General features: G+C 41.7%; 1 protein-coding gene across 35 annotated transcripts in view; it reads right to left on the bottom strand.

The window, feature by feature from the left end:
• Positions 1-26,842, bottom strand: part of TENM3 (teneurin transmembrane protein 3) — a 2,213,160-nt gene that overhangs the window by 256,208 nt on the left and 1,930,110 nt on the right. For 22 of the 35 annotated variants that reach the window (XM_065596701.1, XM_065596700.1, XM_065596702.1 and 19 more), the window contains one exon: positions 3,349-3,558. The exons of the other annotated variants lie outside the window; for them this stretch is intronic. In XM_065596701.1, coding sequence (XP_065452773.1) covers positions 3,349-3,558 — 210 coding nt within the window. The remainder of the gene's footprint in view (positions 1-3,348; positions 3,559-26,842) is intronic. 35 annotated transcript variants of the gene reach the window in all.

Genomic DNA, 26,842 nt, shown 5'->3' with positions numbered 1-26,842 from the left:
TCCTGACTTCCCCCGGAACCCCTAACTCCATTCAACCCCCCTGTTCTCCACCCTCTGACCGCCCCGAACCCTATCCACACCCATGACCACCACCTCAAACTCCCATGCCCTCTTTCCAACCCCCCGTGCTCCCTGCACCCTGACTGCACTGCCTGGAGCACCAGTGGCTGGCGGCGCTACAGCCACGCCGCCCAGAACAGCAGGACAGGCAGCTGCACCACCTCGCGGGAGCCAGCCACGCCACCACTCAGCACAGAGCACCGGGTCAGGCCTGGCTCTGCAGCCCTGCCGACCAGAGCATTGCACCAGTGACACAGTAAGCTGAGGCTGCAGGGGAGGGGGAACAGTGGGGGAGGGGCTGGGGGCTAGCCTCCCAGGCCAGGAGCTCAGGAGCCGGGCAGGAGGGTCCTGCGGGCCAGTTGTGGCCCGCGGGCTGTAGTTTGCCCACCTCTGATCTAGACCATCCCTGACAAGTGTTTGTACAATCTGCGCTTAAAAATCCCCAATGATGGAGATTCCACAACCTACCTAGGCAATTTATTCCAGTGCTTAACCACTGGACAGTTAGGAAGTTTTTCCTAATGTCCAACCTAAACTGCCCTTGTTGCAATTTAAGCCCATTGCTTCTTGTCCTAGCCTCAGAGGTTAAGAAGAACATTTTTCTCCCTCCTCCTTGTAACAACCTTTTATGTACTTGAAAACTGTTATCATGTCCCCTCTCAGTCTTCTCTTCTCCAGACTAAACAAACCCATTTTTTTTCAATCTTCCCTCATAGGTCATGTTTTCTAGACCTTTAATCATTTTTGTTGCTCTTCTCTGGACTTTATCCAGTTTGTCCACATCTTTCCTGAAATGTGGCACCCAGAAGTGGACACAATACTCTGAGGTCTAATCAGCACGGAGTAGAGTGGAAGAATTACTTCTTGTGTCTTGCTTACAAGACGCCTGCTAATACATCCCAGAATGATGTTTGAGTTTTTTGCAAACAGCATTAAACTGTTGACTCATATTTAGCTTGTGATCCACTATGACCCCAGATTCCCCTTTCCGCATTACTCCTACCTAGGCAGTCATTTCCCATTTTGTATGTATGCAACTTATTGTTCTGTCCTAAGTGGAGTACTTTGTAATTGTCCTTATTGAATTTCTTCCCATTTACTTCAGACGATTTCTCCAGTTTGTCCAGATCTTTTTGAATTTTAATCCTATTTGAATTTTAATCCAAAGCACTTGCAACCCCTCCCAGCTTGGTATCATCCGCAAACTTTATAAGTGTACTCTCTATACCATTATCTAAATCACTGAAGAAGATATTGAATAGAGCTGGACCCAGAACCAATCCCTGCGGGACTCCACTTGTTATGCCCTTCCAGCATGACTGTGAACCACTGATGATTACTCTTTGGGAACAATTTTCCAACCAGTTATGCACCCATCTAGGTTGTATTTCCCAAGTTTGTTTATGATGAGGTCACGCGAGACAATATCAAAAGCCTTACTAAAGTCAAGATATACCACATCTACCGCTTCCCCCTCATCTACAAGGCTTGTTATCCTGTCAAAGAAAGGTATCAGGTTGGTTTGACATGATCTGTTCTTGACAAATCCATGCTGACTGTTATTTATCTTCTAGGTGTTTGCAAATTGATTGCTTAATTATTTGCTCCATTATCTTTCCGGGTACAGAAGTGAAGCTGACTGGTCTGTAATTCCCCAGGTTGTCCTTATTTCCCTTTTTATAGATGGGCACTATATTTTTCCTTTTCCAGTCTTCTGGAATGTCTCCTGTCTTCCATGACTTTTCAAAAATAATTGCTAATGGCTCAGATAGTTCCTTGAGTATTCTAGGATGTATTTCATCAGGCTCTGGTGATCTGAAGACATCCAACTTATCTAAGTAATTTTTCACTTGTTCTTTCCCTATTTAGACTCTGATCCTACCTCATTTTTACTGGCATTCACTATGTTAGATGTCCAATCGCTACCAATCTTCTGGGTGAAAACCAAAACAAAGAAATCATTAAGCACTTCTGCCATTTCCATATTTTCTGTTACTGTCTTCCCCCCCTCATTGAGTAATGGGCCTACTCTGTCCTTGGTCTTCCTCTTGTTTCTAATGTATTTGTAGAATGTTTTCTTGTTTCCCTTTATGTCCCTAGCTAGTTTGATCTCGTTTTGTGCCTTGGCTTTTGTAATTTTGTCCCTACATACTTGTGTTACTTGTTTATATTCATCCTTTGTAATTTGACCGAGTTTCCACTTTTTGTAGGACTCTTTTTTGTTTTAGTTAATTGAAGATCTCCTGGTTAAGCCAGGTTAAGGGTGGTCTCTTGCAATACTTCCTATCTTTCCTATGCAGTGGGATAATTTGCTCTTGTCCCCTTACTAATGTCTCTTTGAAAAACTGCCAACTGTCTTCAATTGTTTTTCCCCTTAGACTTGCTTCCCATGGTATTTTACTTACCAATTCCCTGAGTTTGTTAAAATCTGCCTTCTTGAAATCCATTGTCTTTATTGTGCTGTTCTCCCTCCTACCATTGCTTAGAATCATGAACTCTACCATTTCATGATGACTTTCATCCAAGTTGCCTTCCACTTTCAAATTCTCAACCAGTTCCTCCCTATTTGTCAAATCAAGTCTAGAACAGCCTCCCCCCGAGTAGCTTTCTCCACCTTCTGAATTAAAAAATTGTCTCCAATACATTCCAAGAACTTGTTGGATATCTGTGCCCTGCTTATTATTTTCCCAACAGATGTCTGGGTAGTTGAAGTCCCCCATCACTACCAAGTCCTGTGATTTGGATGATTTTGTTAGTTGTTTTAAAAAAAAGCCTCATCCACCTTAACAGGGGGCGTTCCAAGGCTGCATGAGTTCCCCAAATCCTGCCCTTCTGGGCAGTAAAACTACATCAGCCCCAATGTATCTGGGACCTCTGTATTTGGGGAAGTTAGTCAGTAGGACATACCCCCAAAATGCTGAAGCTAAATACCATGTCATTTTAACAAACTTCAGCTTATCATTTGAAAAGAACCATAAATGTAGGGTAGTCAGACCTCCACTGTGAGTTATAATATACAATATACAATTAGTGGTTACTGCTGTATGTGATTACTACTTCTAAAATAACTTAGATAAACTACTTTCATCTTATATACCACATAAGGTCAATTTCTACTCTTGCTTATTCTGCATTCTTGAAAAGTACACATTCACTTGTGAAAATTAAAGAAAATAAATGTAAAATATTGAGTGATTTTAATTTCCTTCACTTGTATCAGATTGCTTTGTAACAGGATGGAAAATAAAAAAGTGCATTTAAACTATGGATAAGTCGTCCTCTTCTTACCATGATCTGGGGGACAAACTGAAACAGTACCAGTCTGTACTAGATAAGTGCTGGCAGTATAGTCCTCATCTGTATCAGAGTCCTGAACTGGCTGGATGGCATTAGTACTTAGCAACCACCTCTGGTTGTCATGGAGATTGGGTGATGGAGGAAGGGAATGTAAATGTTCAATGACGGATGGACTAGATGAAGAGGATGGCATGGGAGGACCTATGGAAAAATAAAAATAAAATATTTTAAAATATGGGTCAGGATATCACATGAGAGATAAATAAAATCCTTTCTACGTCATTGAAAGGAAAGTCATTAATTAAAACAATAAAAACAGGGTGGGCAAAAAAAGATATTACTGGAGCATGCAATACAAATGGTTTTAAAAAGCTTAAAATGTCACAATTAAAAAAAAAAATTAATGGAGATATCCCATCTCCTAGAACTGGAAGGGACCTTGAAAGGTCATCGAGTCCAGCCCCCTGCCTTCACTAGCAGGACCAAGCAGGACCTTCACTAGCAGGACCAATGTAAGGTTCTGATCTTGTGATCACCCACTACTGCAGAGAGTAGTAGCACAAGGAATCCCCTTGACTATGCTGAGTAGTAGATGAGAGGAGGCTCAGGTCTCAAGTAACTAAATACGTATAAAAAGGTTTGGTTTTCCAGTATTTGCAAAAGAAATTATTTTCTACTCTTTTAATCTGACTTTTGTTTTATAAGGGCACTGTAACGGCCAGAGGGCCTAAAAAGTAAAACTAATGGTTCTGTTTTGGGTTGAGGAAATTAATATTTATGTCATGCACGCACACACATATTGCGCCATCCCTCCATTCTGCAGGTCTGCTCTGCTTTTGTAGGTGGGCAGGCAGAATGAAAGCATTCAGAAATCAGGATTCTTGTACATTTCAGAGCAAGATTCCTGTATACAAAAAGCCCCACCTCATTTTAATGGAAAAGACAGGCATGAGTGGAGAGACAGCATGAAGTGTCTTGAGATCACAGATATACAGAAATCCACAACTATGGGTTTGTAATACATGAATTACCACTGATGAGAAGCTAGGATTTTAGCTAGGATTTTTAGCAATGTAAGGGGGAGGAATTATAGCTTATTTCAAAACACAAATGTCAATTAAAAGGAAAACAAACATTAACTTTTAAAATCAGTGAAATGTTGGGCCTATCAGACTTCGGATCCATCTAAACAAGAGATTAACATTAAGTTACTTTAAAACATAGAATCAGAGAAATGTAGGGCTGGAAGGGATCTCGAGAGGTTATCAAGTCAAGTCCCCTGCACTGAGGCAGGACCTAGACCATCCCTGACAGTTTGTCCAGCCTGTTCTTAAAAATCTCCAATAATGGGGATTCCACAACCTCCTTGGAAAGCCTATTTCAGAGCTTAAATATGTTAGAATTTTTTCCCCTAATACCTAACCTAAATCTCCCTTTCTGCAGATTAAGTCAATTTCTTCTTGTTCTACCTTCAGTGAACATGTAGAACAATTGATCATTGTCATCTTTATAACACCCCTTAACATATTTGAAGACTGTTATGTCCGCCACTCAGTCTACTTTTCTCAAGACCAAATATGCCCAGTTTTTTTAAACTTTCCTCTTACATGAGGTTTTCTAAACCTTTTATCATTTTTATTGCTCTCTTCTGGATTCTCTCCAATTTATCCACATCTTTCCTAAGATGTGGCACTCAGAATTGGACACTGCACTCCATCTCAGGCCTTACCATTGCAGACTATAGAAGGACAATTACTTCCCATGGCTTACATAAAACACTCTTGTGAATACACCCCAGAATTATATTAGCCTCTTTTGCAACTGCTTCACATTGATGACCCATACTCAATTTGTGATCCATTATAGCCCCATATCCTTTTCAGAAGTACTGCCACCTAGCCAGTTATTCCCAAAAATCAAGTTGTGCACTTGATTTTTCCTTTTATTTTGCACTTATCTTTATTTAATTTCATCTTGCTAAATTCAGACCAGTTCTCCATTTTGTGAAGATTGTTTTGAATTCTTATCCTGTCATCCAAAATGCTTGCAATACCTTCCAGTTTAGTATCATCTGCAAATTTTATAAGCATATTTTGCACTCCATTATCCAAGTCATTAATGCATGACATTGTTGACTCGTATTCAGTTAGCAAAATATTGACTAGTACTGGACCCAGGACTGAACCCCACAGGACCCTCCAAGTTTCACAGCGAACCATTGATAATTACTCTTTGAGAACCAGTTGTGCACCCATCTTACAGAAATGTCATCTAAACCACATTGCCCTAGTTTGGTTATGAGAATGTCATGTGGGACTGTATCAAAAGCCTTACTAAAATCAAGATATATCATGTCTACTGCTTTGCCCCCTTTTCTGTTAGACCAGTAACCCAATTAAAGAACATATATACACTTATTTCACAGCTGTTGCATACATGATGAAAAATATTTCCTATTTTAAGCATAAACCAAATACATCCAGATAAAGACTAGAGAATGATATTGATATATTTGGCACTTAAAAATCCACAACTGGTAAAGAATGGTTACTTACCCAACAATAACTGTGGATCTTTGAGATGTAGTAGTCACGTGGATGCCAGTGTAGCTATATATGTGCCTTATGCATGGAGTTTTTTAAACCTCGATGTCTGTCGGGGTTGCACATGCACTCTGTGCCTCTTTGTGCTCCCACGTGAGGGCATAAAGGAAAGAGCAGTCCCCCCCCCAGGTTCTCTCACAATTCAAAGCCTGTGGTACTTGAGAACGCTGAAGAGCAGGAAGAGGACAGAACAAAGAGTAATGGTCTCAAGTTGCAGTGGGGGAGGGTTAGGTTGGATATTAGGAAAAACTTTTTCACTAGGAGGGTGGTGAAGCACTGGAATGGGTTACCTAGGAAGGTGGTGGAATCTCCTTCCTTAGAAGTTTTTAAGGTCAGGCTTGACAAAGCCCTGGCTGGGATGATTTAGTTGGGGATTGGTCTTGCTTTGAGCAGGGGGCTGGACTAGATGACCTCCTGAGGTCCCTTCTGATATTCTATGATTCTATGAGGGAGAGATCCACACTGACAACATCTCGAAGACCACTATTGTTATAGATTAAGTAACCATTCTTCTTCAAATATATATTGAGATGGATCCCACTGGAAAGCAGTACCTCCTCAAGATGGTGGGAATAAGGAGTTTCAGCTGTATCATATGAACACGGATTTCTCTCCCAAACTTGGCATCTGATCTAGCAACTAAGTCCAAGGCACAGTGTTTGGCAAAGGTCAATGGATTACTCCACATTGCTGATTTCTGATAGTGGCACATTTCTGAAGTAGCTGCACCATGTAGCCGGTGCTTGGATGGAGTGAGCCTTGATGTTCGGAAGGAGAAGTACACCAGCTAGCTGGTAACATACATGATCAATTTCAATATTCTTGGTGAAGAGATGGCTTTACCTTTACAATGCACAATTACAACTAATAATAGAAGTGCAACAGTGTGATCCTGTCAATATAATAAAGCAAACTCCTGGGTACATCCAATGTGTGTAACTTCTTTTCTTTTGGTGCAGTGTGCGGCTTCAGGAAAAAGACAGGTGGTCGACTGTGTTTTGATACACATCTGAGATCAGCTTAGGAATGAACTTCTGGTGAGATCGCATACTGAGAACTCTTCCACTAGGTACAGCCTTCTGGTAGATGTTTTCCTGCTCTGTAAAGTATTTCCTGGACCTGTAACGAGTAGTCTCTGTCTAGTCTGGATGGAGTATCTGGCCCTGAAACTGAGATTAGATCCAGATGATCTGGAAGCTGGTTTGAGGGCTGAATGGACATCTGCGGGAAGTCTGTCATCCAAAACGGTCTTGGTTAATAAGACGCTATTAAAATGATTGGCTTTGCTCTTTTAATCTTGGCAATTACCCTGGAGATCAGGGTAATCAGTGGAAAGGCGCAGAACAGCCTCTGTTCCATTGCAGAAGGAAGGCATCTGACAATGATTCTAAACTAAGACCTCCTCTGGAGCCCAAATTCTGACACTTGGCGTTGTTCTTGACATCAAAGAAGTCTAATACGGGGGATCTCCAGTGACAGAATACCAGTCCTATGCCAAACCTGTGTAAGGACCTTTCATGAAGGGTCACAGATTACCTGCTCAGGAAGTTTGCTAGGCTGTTGCTCCCAAAGGATGAAGGACCATTGGGGTCACTACATTCCAAGTCCAGAATTTGATGGCCTCCAGGCAGAGGGGCGAAGAGTAGGAGCCCTTTTGTTTATGTAGTGCATGGCTGATGTATTATCTGTGAGTTCTGAAGGACAGGTAGAAATGCCCCTTGGCTGGCTCAAGTTTGCCCTCATTAATGGGGAGAGCAACCCCGGCTGGGACTGATGCAGTCAAAATGTCAAAGAGTTTCTGGGATTTCTCTTGTATTACTACTCATTTGATATCTAGGTCTCTGTGATACAAGATAGGAAAATCTGAAAGGTCTTAAAATCATCACGTGTGGGGACAAGGGCTAGTGTAACTGCCTCATCAGACAAAAATGACAATTCTTTCAGTGGACACTGTGGATATTGTTGTCCATCTGCTACCCCCAGCTCCTGAGTGTTCATGGGCAACCTGATCTCCTCCTCTTCCTGGACATACTTGAGGGCAATCTACTGCAAGACACTCATGATGATAGTCCCCAGTATGGCCAAGGTAGAATGCCATATGGGTATTGATCAAAAGCATGTCAGGTTCCCTTGACGCTGATGCCATGTGATAGCCATCTCTGGTGTCAGCCCTACGGTACTACAAGAAGGCAGAGCCCAGCCATCCCTGCTCAATGCTAGAGGGAAAGCATAATATGGTGATGGTGAAGAAGAATAAGACTTTTCAAACAGTGATGCCATGGAGCAATGCCTGTGCTCAAGTCCTAGTGCCAGGCGCTGCTCCAGTACCAACAATGTCCCTAGAGGGGAACTCGATGAGTCTATGAGGGCATATCTTGGGCCTGTAATCGGTGTGGTTGTCAGTACTGGTGTCTTTGTCTGTGTCAGTGCCAGTTTACTATGCATCATTTCTGACTGAGTGGCAGACTTGGATGCCTTGGCCTTGGAGGAATGAAGCTTCTTCTCCTCCTTACAGAGCCATATCTCCTGATGTTTGAAGCTAAACTTGGGCTCCACTTGGCTGACCTTCAGTCCCACCCTTATGTCAGGGTGCCAGTGCAGGTTATAATGATGACATTGTTGGCATTGGGAGAGATGGCACTGAGCTCAATGCCAATGTTGGGGCTGTTGGTGTCAATACTGGTGTAGAGATGTCTGGTGCTAAAGGCAGAGGCAGTTGCCCACAATGTAGCCTGTGCCAATTTTGATAGTGTCTTCCTTCCTGCCTTCCTTTTGCTGGCTTGTGCAATGTGGTTGAGAGAGTGCTCATGGATGAAGACCCTTTTGACCGTTCTTTGGAAGTATTAACTTCCTCTGGGTCTGAAGTGGTATACATAGATTGCTCTAGAACAGTGGCTCTCAACCAGGAGTCTGGAGCCCCGTAGGGGGGCTCGAGTAGGTTTCACAGGGGCCTCCAAGCAGGGCCAGCATTAGACTATCTGGGGCCCAGGGCAGAAAGCCAAAGCATAAGCACATGGGGCTGAAGCCCAGCTCCCTGAGCCCCACCACCCAGGACTGAAGCTGGAGCCTGAGCAATGTAGCTTCATGGGGATCCCTGTGGCATGAGGCCCCAGGCAATTGCCCTGCTTGCTATCCCCTAATGCCAGCCCTGGCTTTTATATGCAGAAAACCAGTTATTGTGGCACAGGTGGGCCGCAGAGTTTTTACAGCATGTTAGGAGTGGGGTGTCAGAAAGAGAAAGGTTGAGAACCTCTGCTCTAATAGATGCAATTTTAGTCACACATTCCTAGAATTATGACTTCTTGAGCAGAAGGATTTATATGTCAAACATTTATTTGGGACATGGCTGTCCCTCAGAAAGAATAGGCTTTGACTATGCTCATCGACCAGACCAATGAGACTGCTGCAGATTGAGCAGGATTTAAACCCAGAGTGTTTGAAGCCTTTCATGTAGGTCAGTGCACGGCACTTTACCAGGGCCGGCTTTAGGACCTGTGGGGCCCGATTCGGCACTTCGGCGGCAGGGCGTCCGCTCCGTGTCTTCTGCGGCACTGAAGGACCCCCCCACCGCCGAAATGCCACTGAAGATCTGGAGCAGACCCCCCCGCTGCCGAATTGCCACCGAAGACCCAGAGCGGACCCCCCGCCGCTGAAATGCCGCCGAAGACCTGGAGTGGACCCCCCGCCACCGAATTGCCACTGAAGACCTGGAGCGGACTGCCGCCAGGTGAGTAAAATAAATTTTAAAAAAAGGCGCCTAAGGTGCGGGGCCCTCTTAGCGTGGGGCCTGATTCCAGGGAATCTGTCTAATGCTGGCCCTGCACTTTACCCTGCTATGTCGGAAGGTGTACAGAAGTGCATGTCTCTCTTCTTCTTCCTTCGTCCTTTTTTTATGGTGGGGTGCAGTAGTCAGGGCCGGCTCCAGCATTTCTGCCGCCCCAAGCAACAACAACAACAAAAAAGCCGCGATCGCGATCGGCGGCGGCAATTGGAAAAAAAAAAATGTTGCGATCGGCGGCGGCAGTTCAGCGGCAGGTCCTTCGCTCCTAGAGGGAATGAGGGACCTGCCACCCCCGAATTGCCACAGGTGCCGCCCTTGGCCGCCCCAAGCACCTGCTTGTTAAGCTGTTGCCTGGAGCTGGCCCTGGCAGTAGTGAAGGTGGAAGGCAAGTGACAACATTTGAGGAGAAGAGAAGGAGATTCTTCACTGAAAAGGTAAATTTTAAGCTAGAAAAAAATAGCACTGCCATGATCAGGAAGACTGAACTAGGAGGGTCACAGCCACTTCCCTCTTTAGGCAGCACAAGGAGGCACAAGGTGCATGCATAGTCCCAATATACACACAATACACACAATATACAAAAAAAATCTGATCTCATGCCGTAAAATGCATGCCTATCTACAGTGGGATTTATACTGACACATAGTCGAAGAACAAATAGAATCAATTTTGCAAACTCTACCGTGTTCTAGAAAAGAAGCATACTGCTAATATTCTACATGAAATGAGATACTGAAAAGTTTTTGAATAAAATGTTATCCTGCCTGTAGATGGAGCACTCCGTCTGGAAACCAAGTAGCTGTATCACACGTATTATTTAAATTAGAAAATTAGCTTCACCTGCACTGTTATCATATACAAGATGAAAATGCAGTATTAAAATATCAGGGAAAAATTAACAGGAATTTTTTTCATCCTCAAATTTTTTAATCTAATGGCACTCAGCAGTACAATTACACTGGGTAAATGCACTAGCTCCTCATGTTACATTTTAGATTAACAATATATTGTCAATATTAATATCTTGAATTACCTCCTCTTTCTGTTTCCATTTTACATGTTCCTACCATTGTATTGCTTTTTTCACTCCTTTGGTTTTGCTTCGAGAATGAATATAGCAGGTCCCACGATATATCAGATTTCTCAAATTTAGTTTTAACCAGACGCTAAGATCTAATTGGGCGGTTTCCATGGAAGTAAAACTGCTCTATTCTACCCACAGACCTGTTTGCTTAGCTTTTCCACATGTCATATTTCCCCTTCTGGCTTAACTCTCTGGTGGGAAGCACAATACATTACTATGTAAGGAACTGAATTTTGAGATTAGAACTTGGCCCAAGGGACAATGAACACCTTCTATTGATCTAGTAACTCCATGTCCAGCTCAGAATGGTCAGCCAAACACAGGGTTATTAGCTGGAGAAGTAATGCAGGGGAAGAATGGAAATTTTCAGGGCTCTAAGAGGGAAACACAGGAGGAATAGGCAACAAGGCATGGGCAGAAAGAGAGCTATAAAAACTTTATATGTTGAAACAAATATTCCAGGCTGACTTTGAACATCTCGCACTGTGGACTAGCCCAACCCCAATATTTTGGAGGTGTGCACCGCCTTTGGAGCAAATGAACATATCAGTCACAGATACAGAATGAAACGCATGCATGCACGGTAGGTTTTCAAGATGCGCTTGCTTTCCCTCTCTCAGTTTCATTCATTAGCTTTATGCACAACACAGCCTTGATTATGTAAACCTTAATTATCCAAAACACTATTATCTGAAAAAAGGGTTATGTTGTCCATCAATTACACTGAAAATTTCTCAGTTATTCAAATGTATTCAATAGTGCTGCGGCTATGCTATACTAACCCACAATGTTCAGATGGCTAGATCAATGGAAGAATGTTTCTGTCAACCTAGCTATTGTCACTTGGGGAGGTGAATTATCTGTTGTAATGGAAAAACCCCTTCGAGTGCTGTAGGAAGTGTCTACACTATGGCGCTGTAGTGGCATAGCTACAGCACCCATAGGGCCTTATTCAGACAACAAAGAAGAAAGATACATTGAGATAAACAGCAGGAAACTAGGATAAGTATTAAGCAATTTTTGCACAGACCTCTATATAGGGACTAATATTCTTTAATATTAATGAATAACCTGGAAGATGTAATTACATAATTTGTTAATATCATCATATTTGGAGGTATATAACTTTCAAAGGCTTCTAAATAACGTAGATACTTTTGAACATTTTACCCTAAGCAAAACTACAGAAAAATCTGCAGCGTTTGGAAAACTGAGCTAAGTCCAGTGGGGAGTGATTCAATATAGCAGAAAGAAAATAAACTTGGAATGGAAATAATACTTGCCCCTTCCCACTTCCAACCAAGAAAGAAATAAAACCCAGAAGAAAGCTGACTAGATGAAGAGCATTAATGCAGAAATATAATGCTCTGGAGGTGATAATGGATAAATTAAACACACGCAGAATGTACTTCTGTTGCAAAAAATAGTGCTGTGTTCAGTTTTGGGCCCCACAATAGAGAAGGGACTTTAGTAAACTGAAGAGACTGAAAAGGTCTGCAAAAATCTGCAATCCTAATTAATGATAAGTAATCAAAGTGGCAGTAGAGGCCATGTCCCAGATGGAAAAGCTGAAAGAAATTAATAGGATAAGAGCAACTTACAAAAGAGGTGGCAAAGAGAAGACAGTGTAAATGTTTATAATTGTTTGACATGTAGTCATTGAAAGGATAAGGAAGTACTAGTCATAGTGCAAAAGCAGTGACTGTGGGTAACACTTTCAAAAGCATCTACGTAATTTATGAGCCCAAGTCCATTTTCAAAAGTGGTTTAGCACCAAGGATCCTAAGTCCCATTGGCTTTCAATGAGACATAGGCTCCAAATGCCTACATCACTTTTGAAAATGGGACTCGGGCTTCTAAGTCATTAGCTTTTCAAAATTTTGCCCCACAACTTAAATTAAATACAAGCTGCATATGGTATTGGGGGGGAAATCCTGAACTTATCACTCACACAATAGAACAACCACCTAGGACAGGTGTGCCCACACCAGGCCCTACACATGCAGCACTAGCACCTTGCAAGGAGCCTAGGGTAACAACTAACTGACATAAAACGGATCAGAATTGAGTTACTCTCATATTTAACATGAAGACTGCACATCCAGGCCTACGATGCTCCATCTTGAACCAAATCACCAGGTGACAGTAAAGAACTCCATGGGCTAACCCAACACAGAGAATCAATGAGGCTGTTAAAAGTTTATTGATAAAATAAATGTATTATAACAAAGAAAAACACTGACTCCAAGGAATTACTCAGCTTTCATCTTCGATCTGTTATCAGTCACATGCTAGCAAAGCACTTTGCTTCAAGTTGGAACAGTGTGTACATGAATTACAAACTGTATGATCACCAGATGCATTTCAGACAAAAACAGTATTGAACATGTTAGAAACACTATGTTTAAGAGAAAATAAGATTGAAGAAAAGTAAGGGAGAGGAACCCCTGCTGTTGTGTGTGTATGAAGGGTTCAATTAGAAGTTCCCTATTTAGCCCTAAAATCTATGCACCTATGAACTTTTTGTATCATAAATGAACTTTAGCACAGCATATTGTGCTAAAAATGTGACATTAAAAAAGTACATAAAACTCCTGTTTTTTTTTTAATTTTATTTACATTCCAAAAATTCATGGATTTCTTTCTTTTTTCGGGGGAGGGGGGAAAGACTTTTCAGGTTCATGCAATACAGAGACTAAAGATCACAGAATCTTCCTAAATGTACTAAATTCCTGGTGACAGAGATTCATCATAAAAAGATAATTTGTTTTGCATGCAGTAAATGGGCTGAATAAAACTTTTGGAACAAAAACTATTAGTAATTCACGCGAAGTGAAATGTAGTTTTTAATTATGCACTCAGATCCATTACTATTTTGCTAGTTTTTTCACTGGTTATAAAAACGAATGGCCATTATTCTGATCTCACTTATCATGCATAAATCCCATATATAATACACATATACAACGGCTAGTACTAAGAACAATATATCGGGGGGGGGGGGGGAGATCTCAGAGCCCAGACTCCAGCTTAAGCCCAAACACCTACACAGCTATTTTTAGACCCTCAGCACAAGCCCTGAGTCCCAGTACGTTGACCCAGATACTGAAACTTGCTGCCATGAGGTTGTTGGGTTTTTTTGGAGGGGTGGGGGTTGTTTGTTGTTTGTTTCACATACTGTGAAATTCTATACCTTGGTGGAGTACCCTGTAATGCCTATATTCTTTATTTATATATAATTGTGATATTGCATATCTGAGGTATCAGGAGAAAGGTTATGATCTGCTGAAAATCACTGTCCTATCTAAATATCTATATCATTAGTGCATATGAAGTCATAAGATTGTGTTTTATGGTTGTCAGTAAACCTAGGGCTACCATATGTCCGGATTTCCCCAGACATGTCTGGCTTTTCAGTCTATAAATAGCCGTCCGGGGGGGATTTTTAAAAATCTAAAAATGTCCGGGATTTCCCCCCGGTCGGCTATTTATAGACAGAAAAGCAGCGGCCAAGCGCCGCTGGGCACCCAAAGCCCCTTCCCAGCTCCCCCCAGCCCCTGCAGCCTTACCACGCTGTCCGGCCCCGCAGCTGTCTTCCCCCTCCTCCCCTCCCCTGAACACTCCGCCCACCTGCTCCTCTCCCACCCCTGCTTCCCGCGAATCAGATCTTCGCGGGAAGTCTGAAAAGAAGCAAGGTCAAGCGGAAGGCAGCAGCAGGTAAGTTGGGGTGTGTGGGGGGGAGGGGGGCGAGGAGGAGAGTTCCAGGGAGGCGCGGCCCTGGCCGAGCAGCTCCCTCCGGCCCGGGCCGAGCGGCGCCCGGCAGCCCCAGCGGCTCCGGCCCAGCTCGGGCCCCAGCGGTTCCGGCCCCAGGGCGGCGACCCCGGTTCCGGCCGAGCGCGCCGGCCCAGCCCCAGCCGAGCACCTCCGGCCCGGCCCCAAGCTCCGCAACTCTGGCCAGAGCACAGCCCGATTCCTGGGCTCTTTAAAGCCGGCCCTCGTCAGGGGATAGGGAGGGGGGCTAGATGGGTCTGGGGTTCTGGAGGGGCTGTCAAAGGGGCAGGGGTGTGGAAAGGGGTTGGGACAGCCAGGGACGGGGAGCAGGGGGGGTTAGATGGGTCTGGGGTTCTGGGGGGGCTGTCAGGGGGGCAGAGGTGTGGAGAGGGGTCGAGGCAGGCTGGTAGCAGAGGGGGTTGGATGGGTCAGGAGTTCTGGGGGTCCTGTCAGGGGGCGGGGAGCAGTTGGATAGGGCATGGGAGTCCCCGGGGGTCTGTCTGGGGGCGAGGGTGTGAATATGGGGTGGGGGTGTGGATAAGTGTCGGGGCAGTCAGGGGACAGGTGGGGTCGTAGGGGGTTCTCAGGAGGGGGCATTCAGGGGACAAGAAGCAGGGCAGCTTAGAAAGGGTTGGGGTCCTAGGGGGCAGTTAGTGGCAGGGCTCCCAGGAGGGGGCAGTCAGGGGACAAAGAGCAGGATGGGGGTTGGGGGTTCTGAGGGAGGCAATCAGGGGGTGGAAAGTGGGAGGGAGTGGATGGGGGTGGGGCAGAGGCGGGGCTAGAGTGGGGCTCTGGGAGTATTCATGCAAACTAGCTGTGTGTGGGGCTCCACATGTGGTTGTGCTGAGTGATAACAGCACCTGGAGGGGTTTGCTGCTTGTCACTAGCAAACCTTTGTGAGAGACATCCCAGGCTGGAGAGATAAGGGGGCACAACAGTTCCAGGTTTCACTCCGGGGATCCCATCACACATACCCTTAGAGGTCAATCTTACTCATGTTGAAGTTAACAGCAAAGTACCTTTTGACTTCAAGGACAGTAGGACCGGGCCACTGAACTATAACTTATATAAGTGGAGACAGAGACATCCTGTCTCCCCACTGAAGTCAATGGGAATTTTGCTACTAGCTTCAATGTGGCCAGGATTTCATCCTTATTTTTAATGGTATTAATATGCAATGCACACCTATGACACTCTCACTCTCTCTCTCTATATATACAAATAAAATGTATGTATGTATGTATATAATAAATAAATTTCTATTAACACACACGTATATACACACATATATACAGACATACACTAGTTTATTGTTACTCTGGTCAAATGCAGTAACCTCCTCACAATGGAGAAGCCAGATAGGATTTTTTTTTAAAAAGGGAATAGGATCTTACAAAGCCAGGATCAGACAGCCAGTGGTTTGTGAGAGTTAGAATTAATGTTTCTTTTAGATAAACTAATCAGAAACAAGAACACTTTCACTTATGCAGAAGGGAGGTTTCAGCCTTACAGAATGCAATCTGTTCCATGACTTCCCAGCATGCTGAAGCTGTAAGTACACTGCAGCTAATAAACCAACTATATTGTACTTAAAAAGTTTACTGACTACACTCCCAAAATTCCAATTTCCTATTGTAGATATATTGCATGCAGCTTAGCTTAATGAAATGGGTAGGTAATATGTTACAACACAAAATTACCAGATTTTAGATGTTTTCATTACCTCATATAACATGCTAAGTTTGTAATAAGTGACTTTTAATTATAAATCCATTTTATATTATAGACCCCATGTATACTATCCAGCCTGTATGATTTGGCATTGGCATTTATATCTCTGCTGGATACTTCAGCCTTCTGCAGTCATCCTGTGGTGACAGTTATCTCTTAATTAAAACTCTACATGAAAATAGCACTACTGAAAAGTACATACAAAGAATGATTATTTATAACTGCACAGTCCTTTTTTAATCTATGGTTTTAATACTGGAGGTAACCATTGTAGTTAGTGGGAAGCACCTCCCCAAGGAAAAATAGGCATAGCCTATAAAAATCCCTTATACTTATAAAAGAAAGATAAAATAGTATAGATTTTCCTATAGTCATCTCATCTCGCTGAAAATAATGGTGTGCCACATGTCCCTTTAAGAATAAATACTTTCAGATATGGAAGACTGTCTATGATGAGTACCACAGGTTGTTTTTTTTAACGTAAGTTATGATGACCCTTGAATTCGGAAGTGAATTTTCCAAGTGTCAGATCCTTGTCAGTGTTAATGAACTGTCACTACAACTCAGATGCAAATCTGAAATAAATATGACATCTAACTTTAACAAGCTTCTATGCAAGGCTATTATTTCTAAACAAAAGAGGTGCATTGCTTTGACATGTATTTGAACTCAGAAAGTTGCAGTTTCTTCTGTAGAAGATGGAAGCTGAAACTTTGTAAAAATTATAATGGAGTGGATTCATCTGAAAACGAAGAACAACTAGCTCCCCAGAAGGGGATAGAAATGCTGACCTAATTTTTTTTACTATATTTCTCTTTCTCAAGTTTTTTTTATAATAATCAATCACAAAGTCTACAACCAATATTGACTTGTGAAAAATGAGAAATGTATAAAGAAAAACTTATTATGCACACAAAGTCGCACTCATTTCTGAAATAAGGGCTGTGTGTTTGGGGTATTTTTGGTGGTTTTAAAAATGTTAACAGCTGTTGCTCAGCAGACTGCTAAGGGCCCAATCCTACAGTCTTTATTCAGACAACCTTTTTCCCGGCCTTAAATAGGAGTTTTGCCTGTAAAGAGTTTGCAGGATCTGAGCCTTAACTGATACAGTTAGTCAGAATAATTTAATGCACCACTCTCAATGGCCACATTTTGAAAAAAGCTAGTATGCATGACATATCACTCTGTGGCAGTCAAGGCCTGCACAGCTGGAGAGAAACTCAGCATGAATCTGAAGTTAAACAAAGAAAAATATCTCTGGGGTTTGAGATTTATAGACAGATTTTATTTCTGGTGCAACAAAAAGAAAATAGACTAGACTAGCAAAATCTCTGGCCATATCCCTTCATGCAGCTGAATTATCTTTAAGAACCAGAACAATATTAATAGGGCAGCTCTTGTGTCTTTGGAACTCCCTGTCCTGGATTCTTCCAAACAAGTAGCCCCCAACTGTTTCTTTGTTGAAAGGAAGCCCCACTCCTTTTTAAGGCTCCAAGCCTAATTATGCTCAGCTGCTCTTCATTAACCCCAGGCAGACAGAAGGAACAGGAGCTTCCCTCAGTTACCCTCAGGGAGGTGCTTATTTCAGAAAAGCCCATTCAGAACCCCTGCTGGGATTTAAGCCCCAACATCACTGACTGGCTTGTCAGAGGTCTCTCCTAGGAGTACTGTATAACTGGAGTGGGGTGAATCATATCTGTAGACAGCCTTTCATGGGCACCAAAGGACCTGTCCCTTTAATCACACACTTCTAGCTCCATCCAACCCAAACACCATTCACAATATATTTCTGGTCCACGAACATGGGCAGTAATTGTATTCTATTGTATATCCAGGCGCATATATAAGTGCATATCTGAGGCATGTGAAAAGCACGTGTTTGCCACTAACAGCTTGAGGCTCAATCATGAGCCCATCTGCACAGCTGTGGAGGAAGGAAGGTGTATAAGCAGCCCCCTTACTCTACTGAACAAGCTACTTGCATCACTGGATCCTGCACAGGATGAGTGCAGGTGAGTGGGCAGCAGGCAGAGCCTTTGCATACTCCCAATGCACCAGCCCACACAACGGAGCAGAATTTAAATCACATTAAAACCTTGTGTGGATGATCTCAATCAGAAGGAAAGTGGCCTTAATTTGCTGTAGTTTAGGCCCCAGTCTACTCTTAAAAGTTATGGTGGCATGGCTACCTGGGTCAGGGTTGTGAAAAAAACCACACCCTTGATCGACACAGCTATGCCCACAAAACCCCCAGTGTAGATGTAGCTATGTCAGCTGAACTAAGATCATTCGGGGAGGTGGTACTCCCATAGTGATAGAAAAATTCCTTCTGTAAGTGAATGCTGTGTCTACACTAGGGGGCATGCTGGCGCAGTTATGACTTCACAGCATAGCATTGACCTTGTAGCTTTAGTTGATTTATCTTAATTTTGAGTGATAATCTGAACCTTGCCTTTCTCCTAGAGCTGCACAGCTATTTTACTCAGGCTGGACTGTAGGATTATAATCCAGCCCTTGGTAAATACCCTTGATACTGTTTATAGAGCAAAGAAAAAAAATCCTGTCTCTGGAAATGTAACTGACAAGTACACTGGAGATGGTAGCATAAACTGTGACTAGGTTTTACGAGGGTATTTATATATCGATTCTCTAAATAGATTTGAGACATTCCCCTTGTGATATGATGGATAAATCTGTTAAGTGTTACCACCTCCAATCTTGACCTATAGTAGTCCTGAGGTTTGTAAACTACTTGGGCTCTGCCATTTTTTCCCCCAGGATAATTCATATTGGCTAATGTCCCAAAAAGTGATTTGAGAGAGGAAATGCTTCTCTAATCTCTAGATCCATGAAAAGTGATATTTTTATTATTACAAATTTAGGATAGAGTGCCCCTGTGTCATATCTGGTTCATCAATTTTCAGGCATAACCCTATATTAGCCTATGTACCTGAGGATTTCTAAGACACCTAGAACTAAGTTAGGTCTGGTTTGGAAGCTGACAGGAAAATCTTTTCCAAGTATTTTTAAAATTCTACTTTTCACCTCCAGTACCTAGAGATCCGCCCCCCCCCCCTTTTGCCTCTGCTTAAAAAAAACAAAACCAGTTGGGAATGACTCACAAGACTCTCAGTTTCCAGAATCAAATAATTTCCCTTCTCCCAGGAGAAGAAATCTGAGGAGGAGCCAGAAAAAATGCTAACAATATACATCTTTAATTTATTTTTTCTTCTCTTACTTAACTCTAAAGGAGGAGAAGTACCTACACTCACAGTAGGAATGCTGCTTTATTCTTTGATTTTTATACCATTGTGATGGCAATCTTCAAGACTTTTATTTAAAAGAGAATAATCTCATGCAGCAAAGCTCCTTAGAAACCTCTATATGATGTCAGACTGGCTAAACTTGCAGGCTATGAACACTAAGTTAAATCTGCAGGAATTGCGCTTGTTTTCTTGCAAAGGGATAAGACAATGTAAAAATGTTCTAAAGAAGCTACTGAATATTCTGACCCAGCAATAACTATTGAAAACATGCTGCAAAAATTCCTTACCAGGATATGGTCTTATTTATCAGTTTCCAAGCATGGATTCCACACAGAAAAACTGGTTTCTAGTTTTTATGGCTATCTGCTTTTTGCCCTTTCCCTATTTGCAGGGATGATGTGTGAAACGCAGCCCAGGGGGAAGACGGATAAGGTAGCTTTTAAACCATCTTTGCACCCTCACTAGTCTCTGCTGTTCCAGGGGCTACAGCAGACTCCTGTGTAACTTAGATAGGCCTCCGGGATATCATTGGCTCTGGCTACCCTAGAGCATTTACTGCAGTGCAACTGCACAGATGCTGTAAGGGCTCTACTGTAGCCGCTCTAAGCCGACAGGAGAGAGCTCTCCCATTGACTTAATTAATCCACCCCCAATGAGTAAATAAATAGAGATATACCTATCTCATAGAACTGGAAGGGACTCTGAAAGGTCATCAAGTCCAGCCCCCTGCCTTCACTAGCAGGACTAAGTACTGATTTTTGCCCCACATCCCTAAGTGGCCCCCTCAAGGATTGAACTCACAACCCTAGGTTTAGCAGGCCAATGCTCAAACCACTGAGCTATCCCTCCCCCCAGAAGCTCTCCCGATGACATAGCACTGTCCACACCAGCACTTATGTCGGTGTAACTTATGTCACTCAGGAGCTTGGCTTATTCACACCCCTGAGTGATGTAAATGGTAGTGTAGACATAGCCTAAGTTATGGCAGCTTCTCTGGACTGCTTTACTGGCTGCAATATTGCTGTCGCCCTACTCCAGATGGGGGTGTCTTACCGTCAAGCAAGCTCCCTACCCTCAGAGTCATTGGGAGGCTGCCTTCTGGCTTTTCTCTACCATGCTTGAACCAGAGGACTTTTTCACTAGATGGTTAGGGATTTAGAGCCATTTAGTCAGCGCAAAGGGACCAGAGCATGGATGAGGATCTCACCCTCTCCCTTAGGGTCATTTTCTGATTATAACCAACTTGTATCTTTGGGTTGCAGCAACTGTAACAATACACAGCAAAAGTATACAACCAGTTTACGAGAGGTAGTGAAGAATATAATTTCCAATATTTATCGTTACTTGTTTGCTTTATAAGCACTGACATTACATTTGGCTCTTTACAGGGCATGGTCTCTGCCCCAAGGGATTTACAACTGCTGTCAAACACTGAAATTGTAGGCAGAATTAAGGTAGGCAAACTGTAGTTACCTAAGTTAAATTGTGGCAAGAACCCTAAAGAAAACTCCACTACTCTTACAAAAAATGCCATGGGATCTTTAATGACCACAAATGGTTTATTAACCTTTACCAGCTACCGTATACTGTTCACAGACGGACACTCCCACATCCCATTCTTATGCTATGGTCCAGAGAGCTGCCTTGGTCAAAGACTTCCCTGTACCATGCCCCCCAAATAATAAATAAAAGCCCCCAATAGTTACAATTTAATGGACATTATAGCCCTCAGGAAAGCACACCCACAATTAATCATAAGGAAGAAAAAAATGCACTGTCACTAATGAAATAGTAAGCTGGAGAAATTCTGAAAAATGCAGACAAACTTCATGAAGGAAATGGTTAGTGTTTCTGGTACATATGGATGGGGATATGTTTCAGAGTTAACTTTATTTTTAGAATCTTAGCTCTTAATCTCTTGACTTTCAAAGGCCCTTCCCTATCCCCAAACTCCCCCCCCCCCCCCCCGGTACTCCTGCTCCCAAAAAAACAACAAACCAATAAGTGCTCTTATAAGCTCTCTTTTCTTTAATGGTATAATATATTTCCAAACAATTGTATATTAACAAAGTTGTTTGAGGGGGACTTAGAGAATTAACAGAAAATTATTAACTGTTGTCTCACATAGCAGCATCCTTATGAGCAACAGAACACTTACTGGACACGGATGTCTAGTTATATCTAGCATGTAATTTATTTCTCTGCTGGAACACAGCCTTATCAGCTTTGCACATGTAGAGAAAGTGCTCCTATCTATGAAACAAAATACAGCATTTCAGGCCGGAAGCTGGAATGCATAAATGAAAGTCCACAACATGATCACCAAGGTAGGCTTACCACTGAATTAGCAGAGAAAGCAGCAACATTTAAGCAGACTGGAGGTGATCTTTTAGGGTCAGATTTTTTTTTTTTTAAAAAAAGCACAGTTCTCTTTAGGTATCATTAAGCTAACTCAGAGCTAGTGGGTGCTGAGCATCTTTGACAATCTGGCCTCTTCGTTTAGGAGTTAAACACTTAAAATCTGGCTTTTTGGTTTTCTTCTGAACACTAAGATTATGGTCAGACTATTTTCAGTTGTGAGGAAATTCCTACTGTACCACTAATGCACTATGCTGTTATACATTTAAAAAAAAAAAAAAAAAAGGAAAAAAACTCCATTCCACTGTAGGTAATTATGCAACTTACAACGGAAAACATTTTGACTGCGTATGAAACCTATGATTGCTTTTAATTTTATAAATGTTTTTTATTCAAACTCAGACTTCACAGTACCTCACCTTCACTAAGACCTAATAGCATGTGAAATTTGAAGTTTTAAAGTTCAGCTGATTTTGAGATATCCATTTACACGAAAAAAGAATAGGAATGCAGACTTAATATTTCTTTTCAAAATGGAACAAAGTCCCCCACTTTTTTACCCAACTCAAAAAAGTTGAAATGGAGTTTCAAAAAAAAAAATCTCTTTGGCCCTAGACCACACATGAAAAATTTTCAGTCCAAAAGAATTTTTCAGAAAGTTATGATCTAGTGAACAAAGAGGGTCATAATGAAAGTTCCTTGGATGTTAACTACAAACTCCTGTAACAATAAAACAGTCATCTTTAATTCTTTGCCAACCTGACCACTTTAGAGTAATTAAAGAAAAAAGCCACACCAATTACTCTTAAAAGATCTAATCTATAAAGGAAGGTGCACAAGAGTCTGGGCCCACGACAAATTTTAGCCTCCCTGCATGCAAAAACAAATAAAACAAACAAACAATTCCCAAAAAGAGAAAATTTATCATTCATGCATTTCTGAAACCAAGGATAACAAACCCTCTTATACTTCCAAAATACTGAGCTTATGTCCAAAGATGAGAGAAATGCCAACTAGGCCATCCAAATCTATCAAGAGACAGAGGTTTTCCATCTGTTTCAAAAACCATAAAAGCACAACAGGGCCGCCCACGGGAGGGGAGGGGGGCTGGCAAGTGGGGCAATTTGCCCCCCAGCCCCAGAGGGGCCCCCCACGAGAATACAGTATTGCAAAGTATTGCAACTTTTTTTTATGGAAGGGGCCCCCGAAATTGCTTTGTCCCAGGCCCCCTGAATCCTCTGGGCGGCCCTGAAGCACAATCCCATCTGACTACTCTACAAATTTGAAGGCAACTACTCTTAATCTAAATTGTTGAAGCCATCCTTTATGAGCCTGTGGGTTCCTGAAAAAAATTATTATTAATTATTATTATTATTATTATTATTATTAGCATTATACTTTCAAGATGCAGCTCTCAATACCTGTTAAAACCTACCAGATAACAATTACTACACAAAAAGTCTGGAAACACATAATACTTTATAAAAGTAAAAACTGCTCATATACTTTATTACACATGATCTCCAAGATTATCCCCTTCCCCAAATCATCCTTCATAAATCTCCATGGCCAAAGAGTCTACCAGGAGTGCACATTGATAAGAAACAAGAAGCAAACTTTTATTCTGTTCCCTCTTCCTCTGTAAAATATACTTTCAGTTTTAACAGCTTCTTAGACAAGATTACATTACATTAATACTCATACGATTTACACAAAGATCTAATGCAATCATGGATTATGAGAGAGTGACTCTTAGAAAAGCTAGCTAAAGGCCTGATTCTGCCCACATGGATGCAGGCACAAAAGAACCAATTTTATGAGATACACTCAGTTTCTTTGCATTACGCTACGGTGTAAGATCGAGCAGGAATACTTAGAGGAAGGCCAAACAGATTCTTTCTCAAAGAAGCAGATTATATAAAACGTATGATACCAACTAACAGAAGTAAGGAAATTCAGAGCTGAAAATGACTATCTTTAATTCATCCTTTTGTGCCCTAGTATTTCATGGGTCTAAAAACATCATATGGTATCCATCTTGGTTCATATACAGTTCCTCTCACTGTCATGAGTGTTTGATCTAATTGTGTGTATTATAAGGTCTGTAATATAAAAAAGGAGAGAAAGTAGCAGTTTTAACTCTATATTTCCTTGTTTTTGTTTGGTTATACGAGACTCATTCTTTTCCTTAGTTTGTGTATTTATAATTTTGATGGAATGGTTGTCTAAATAATTGTTACCAACTTAAAATAAAATCTTTTCAAACATACCATTTCAAATGGATATCACCGGGTATGTCAATTTTTACTCAGAATTTTGTATACCGCATTAGAAACAACTCACTGAATAACTTTATGTCAAATCCTTGCAAACAGAATAGGATGTCAGTCAATGCAGTTTTAATATGAAAACTTTTGACTGTTGCTGAAACAGTATTGAGATGAGCAGGAACAGAGTAACAACAACAATATATAAAATTCTTCTGAATGAAAATGATGAATCAGTTACCGTTCTTGCTATGCAAACTCAGGAAAAGTTAAACACTGCAACTACTCTTTTGTATCAGATATCATTTCAAAAGTTGTGATATAAATGATAATATTCAAAGTCTTATGAAATCAACTATGTTTTAAGTATATACATAATACTTGGTATGGAATTATATTAGAAAGAAAAAAATTAAAATGCAGGTAACACATTTGCAAATGAAATAACCAATTCATTTAGGAAAGAAAAAGAAACTGTGATTAGCAGAGACAGCAGATAATTATTCATCATAAAGAACAATACAATAATACATGATGTGATTGAGTCATTCAACATTATTATTATTGTCTGTTTTCTACATATTCTGTTTCATTTTAAAAGTGTTTTTGTTGTTTTTTTTGCAGGAACAGATTGCACTACATTGGTCGCTATACTAATGCTCTCCTTAAAAAGCCTGGTATCAAACTGTCTCTAGATCCTCAATGAAGATGAAGCACCTTAAGTTGTGAAACAGTTAAGTCACACGAGCAACAGTAAACAGATTAAGCAGCATCTATTCCAGCTATACCTGGTATATTGCTCAGTATTCAAATAATGCTATGGACTATTGTTTTTATGCTCATTTCCAGTTTATCCATAGCAGTATGTTCCCCAAGACAGCCTTCAGATGACATGGAAATGTCCCTTTATCTTTAGCACTTCTTATTGCAGTAGTACTTCTAGCCAAGAAGTTATTCCATGGCAATTATAATTAATAAGGAGGTGCAAGTGGCTACTGTATGGAAAGAGGCTAATACGTCTAATAAACAGAAGCCTGCATTGACTAACAAAGTCTACACTCTAGCCTTGGAGAAACTCAGAGTACCTTTGCAATACCAGTCATTTCAAGCTTGTGATATAATGCTTGGCAATACTCATGATTTACTATTAGGTACAATAACATGAATTAAAGAATCTCCTCTGTATTTCTTCATTCTCTGTATTGATCAACACCACCAACCTAATCCGTAACCTAGGAAATTCACCTCCTCTCCTTTTCTTGTCCTCACACATTAAGATCACAACCAAATCGTGTCAAAATCTGCTCCTTCTTTCTCTCCCAATGTCCATATCATCATCCACATCCCATCTACCATCTTGGCTATTTCAATCCCTTCCTGCAAGTTCATTTTTAAATTCTAACCTCCCTCATCTTCCAATCAGTTTATAGTATTGCCTCCAAAACCATTTTTTTTCAGACAGCATTTTTGTCACGTCACCCCCTTTTTTGAGTTACTTTGCTAGGTACTCATTGCACAGAGAATCATATTCAAACTTATTTTCCCCTCCTTCAGGATTGTACGTCAGACAGCACATGACCACTTGGTTACCTTTCATGTCGTGCCGCCTCTTCTACCAGCATCAATGCTGCCAGCCCCAGTACCTCTTTCATCTCCTTTCCTTACAAAAGTCTCTAGTCCTTCGTCCATGCTTGAAATGAACTTCCAAAATCTACTCGTTAAGCCTCCACCCTCACCATATTCAAATCACTCCAAGAAATCCATATCAGCACCATCACCTAAAACCATCAGTACATTTACACTTAGCTCCATGAGGTTTGAATTTTATTGAACAGGGTGGAGGTTAACAAGATGCGTACCTATCAGGACCCATGGCTTTGCCTCATTACTGTATCCCCTTTCCCTTATCCTTTGCTTCCCTTGTCTTTATGGATTACAAAGTCTTTGGAGCAGAGACTGTGTCTTCCTATCTGTCTATGCAGCACCTAACACATTTTGGACAACACTATAATATAAATAATAATAGTTCTCATTTTTCATGCTTGCAGTGTGAGAAAGCTGTGATTAGCAATGATACAGCTGCTGCCTTGTCAGTTCTGGGGCGAATCATATTGAGTGGTGTGTCTGTGGGGAATCATATTTAGAGCCACTGTATGTCTAGAATAGATAAAGTAGAGAGCCAATCATCTCTGCCCCTGATGATTGAACAGGAATACTGAGAAGAATGGACGAGGTACATGGAACCTGTTAGTTTCTACATCCCCATACTCTGGAATGACAAAGAGAGAGACAAACCCCATTTCCGCAGAGGGCAGACAAGGGAAGAGTAGATGATCCTCTACATGCCTACAAGATTCAATAAATGGAGCTTCCTTCAACAGAAATCCCTGGTACAAACCATAGCTAAGATTTCCCAAAAACCTGGGGAAAGATTGCTTCCAGGATTGCATAAAAATTCTGAGAGGCCCAGGAGTTTTTGATCCCGAGTGCTTTATAGGGGTAGAGACTTGCCTAAGGAAAAAGGATTGGGGTTCTGACAGCATCAGGGCTTTGTCTTTCTAATGAAAACAGCAATAGTCTTTGGAAAAAGAGGAGAGGAAAAGGAGATGGATGCCAAGTTTTAT

Source organism: Chrysemys picta, chromosome 5, assembly GCF_011386835.1.
Source record: "Chrysemys picta bellii isolate R12L10 chromosome 5, ASM1138683v2, whole genome shotgun sequence".
NCBI lineage: Eukaryota > Metazoa > Chordata > Testudines > Emydidae > Chrysemys > Chrysemys picta.
Note: the sequence above shows the minus strand (reverse complement) of the source record. Positions and strands in the feature narration are given on the sequence as shown.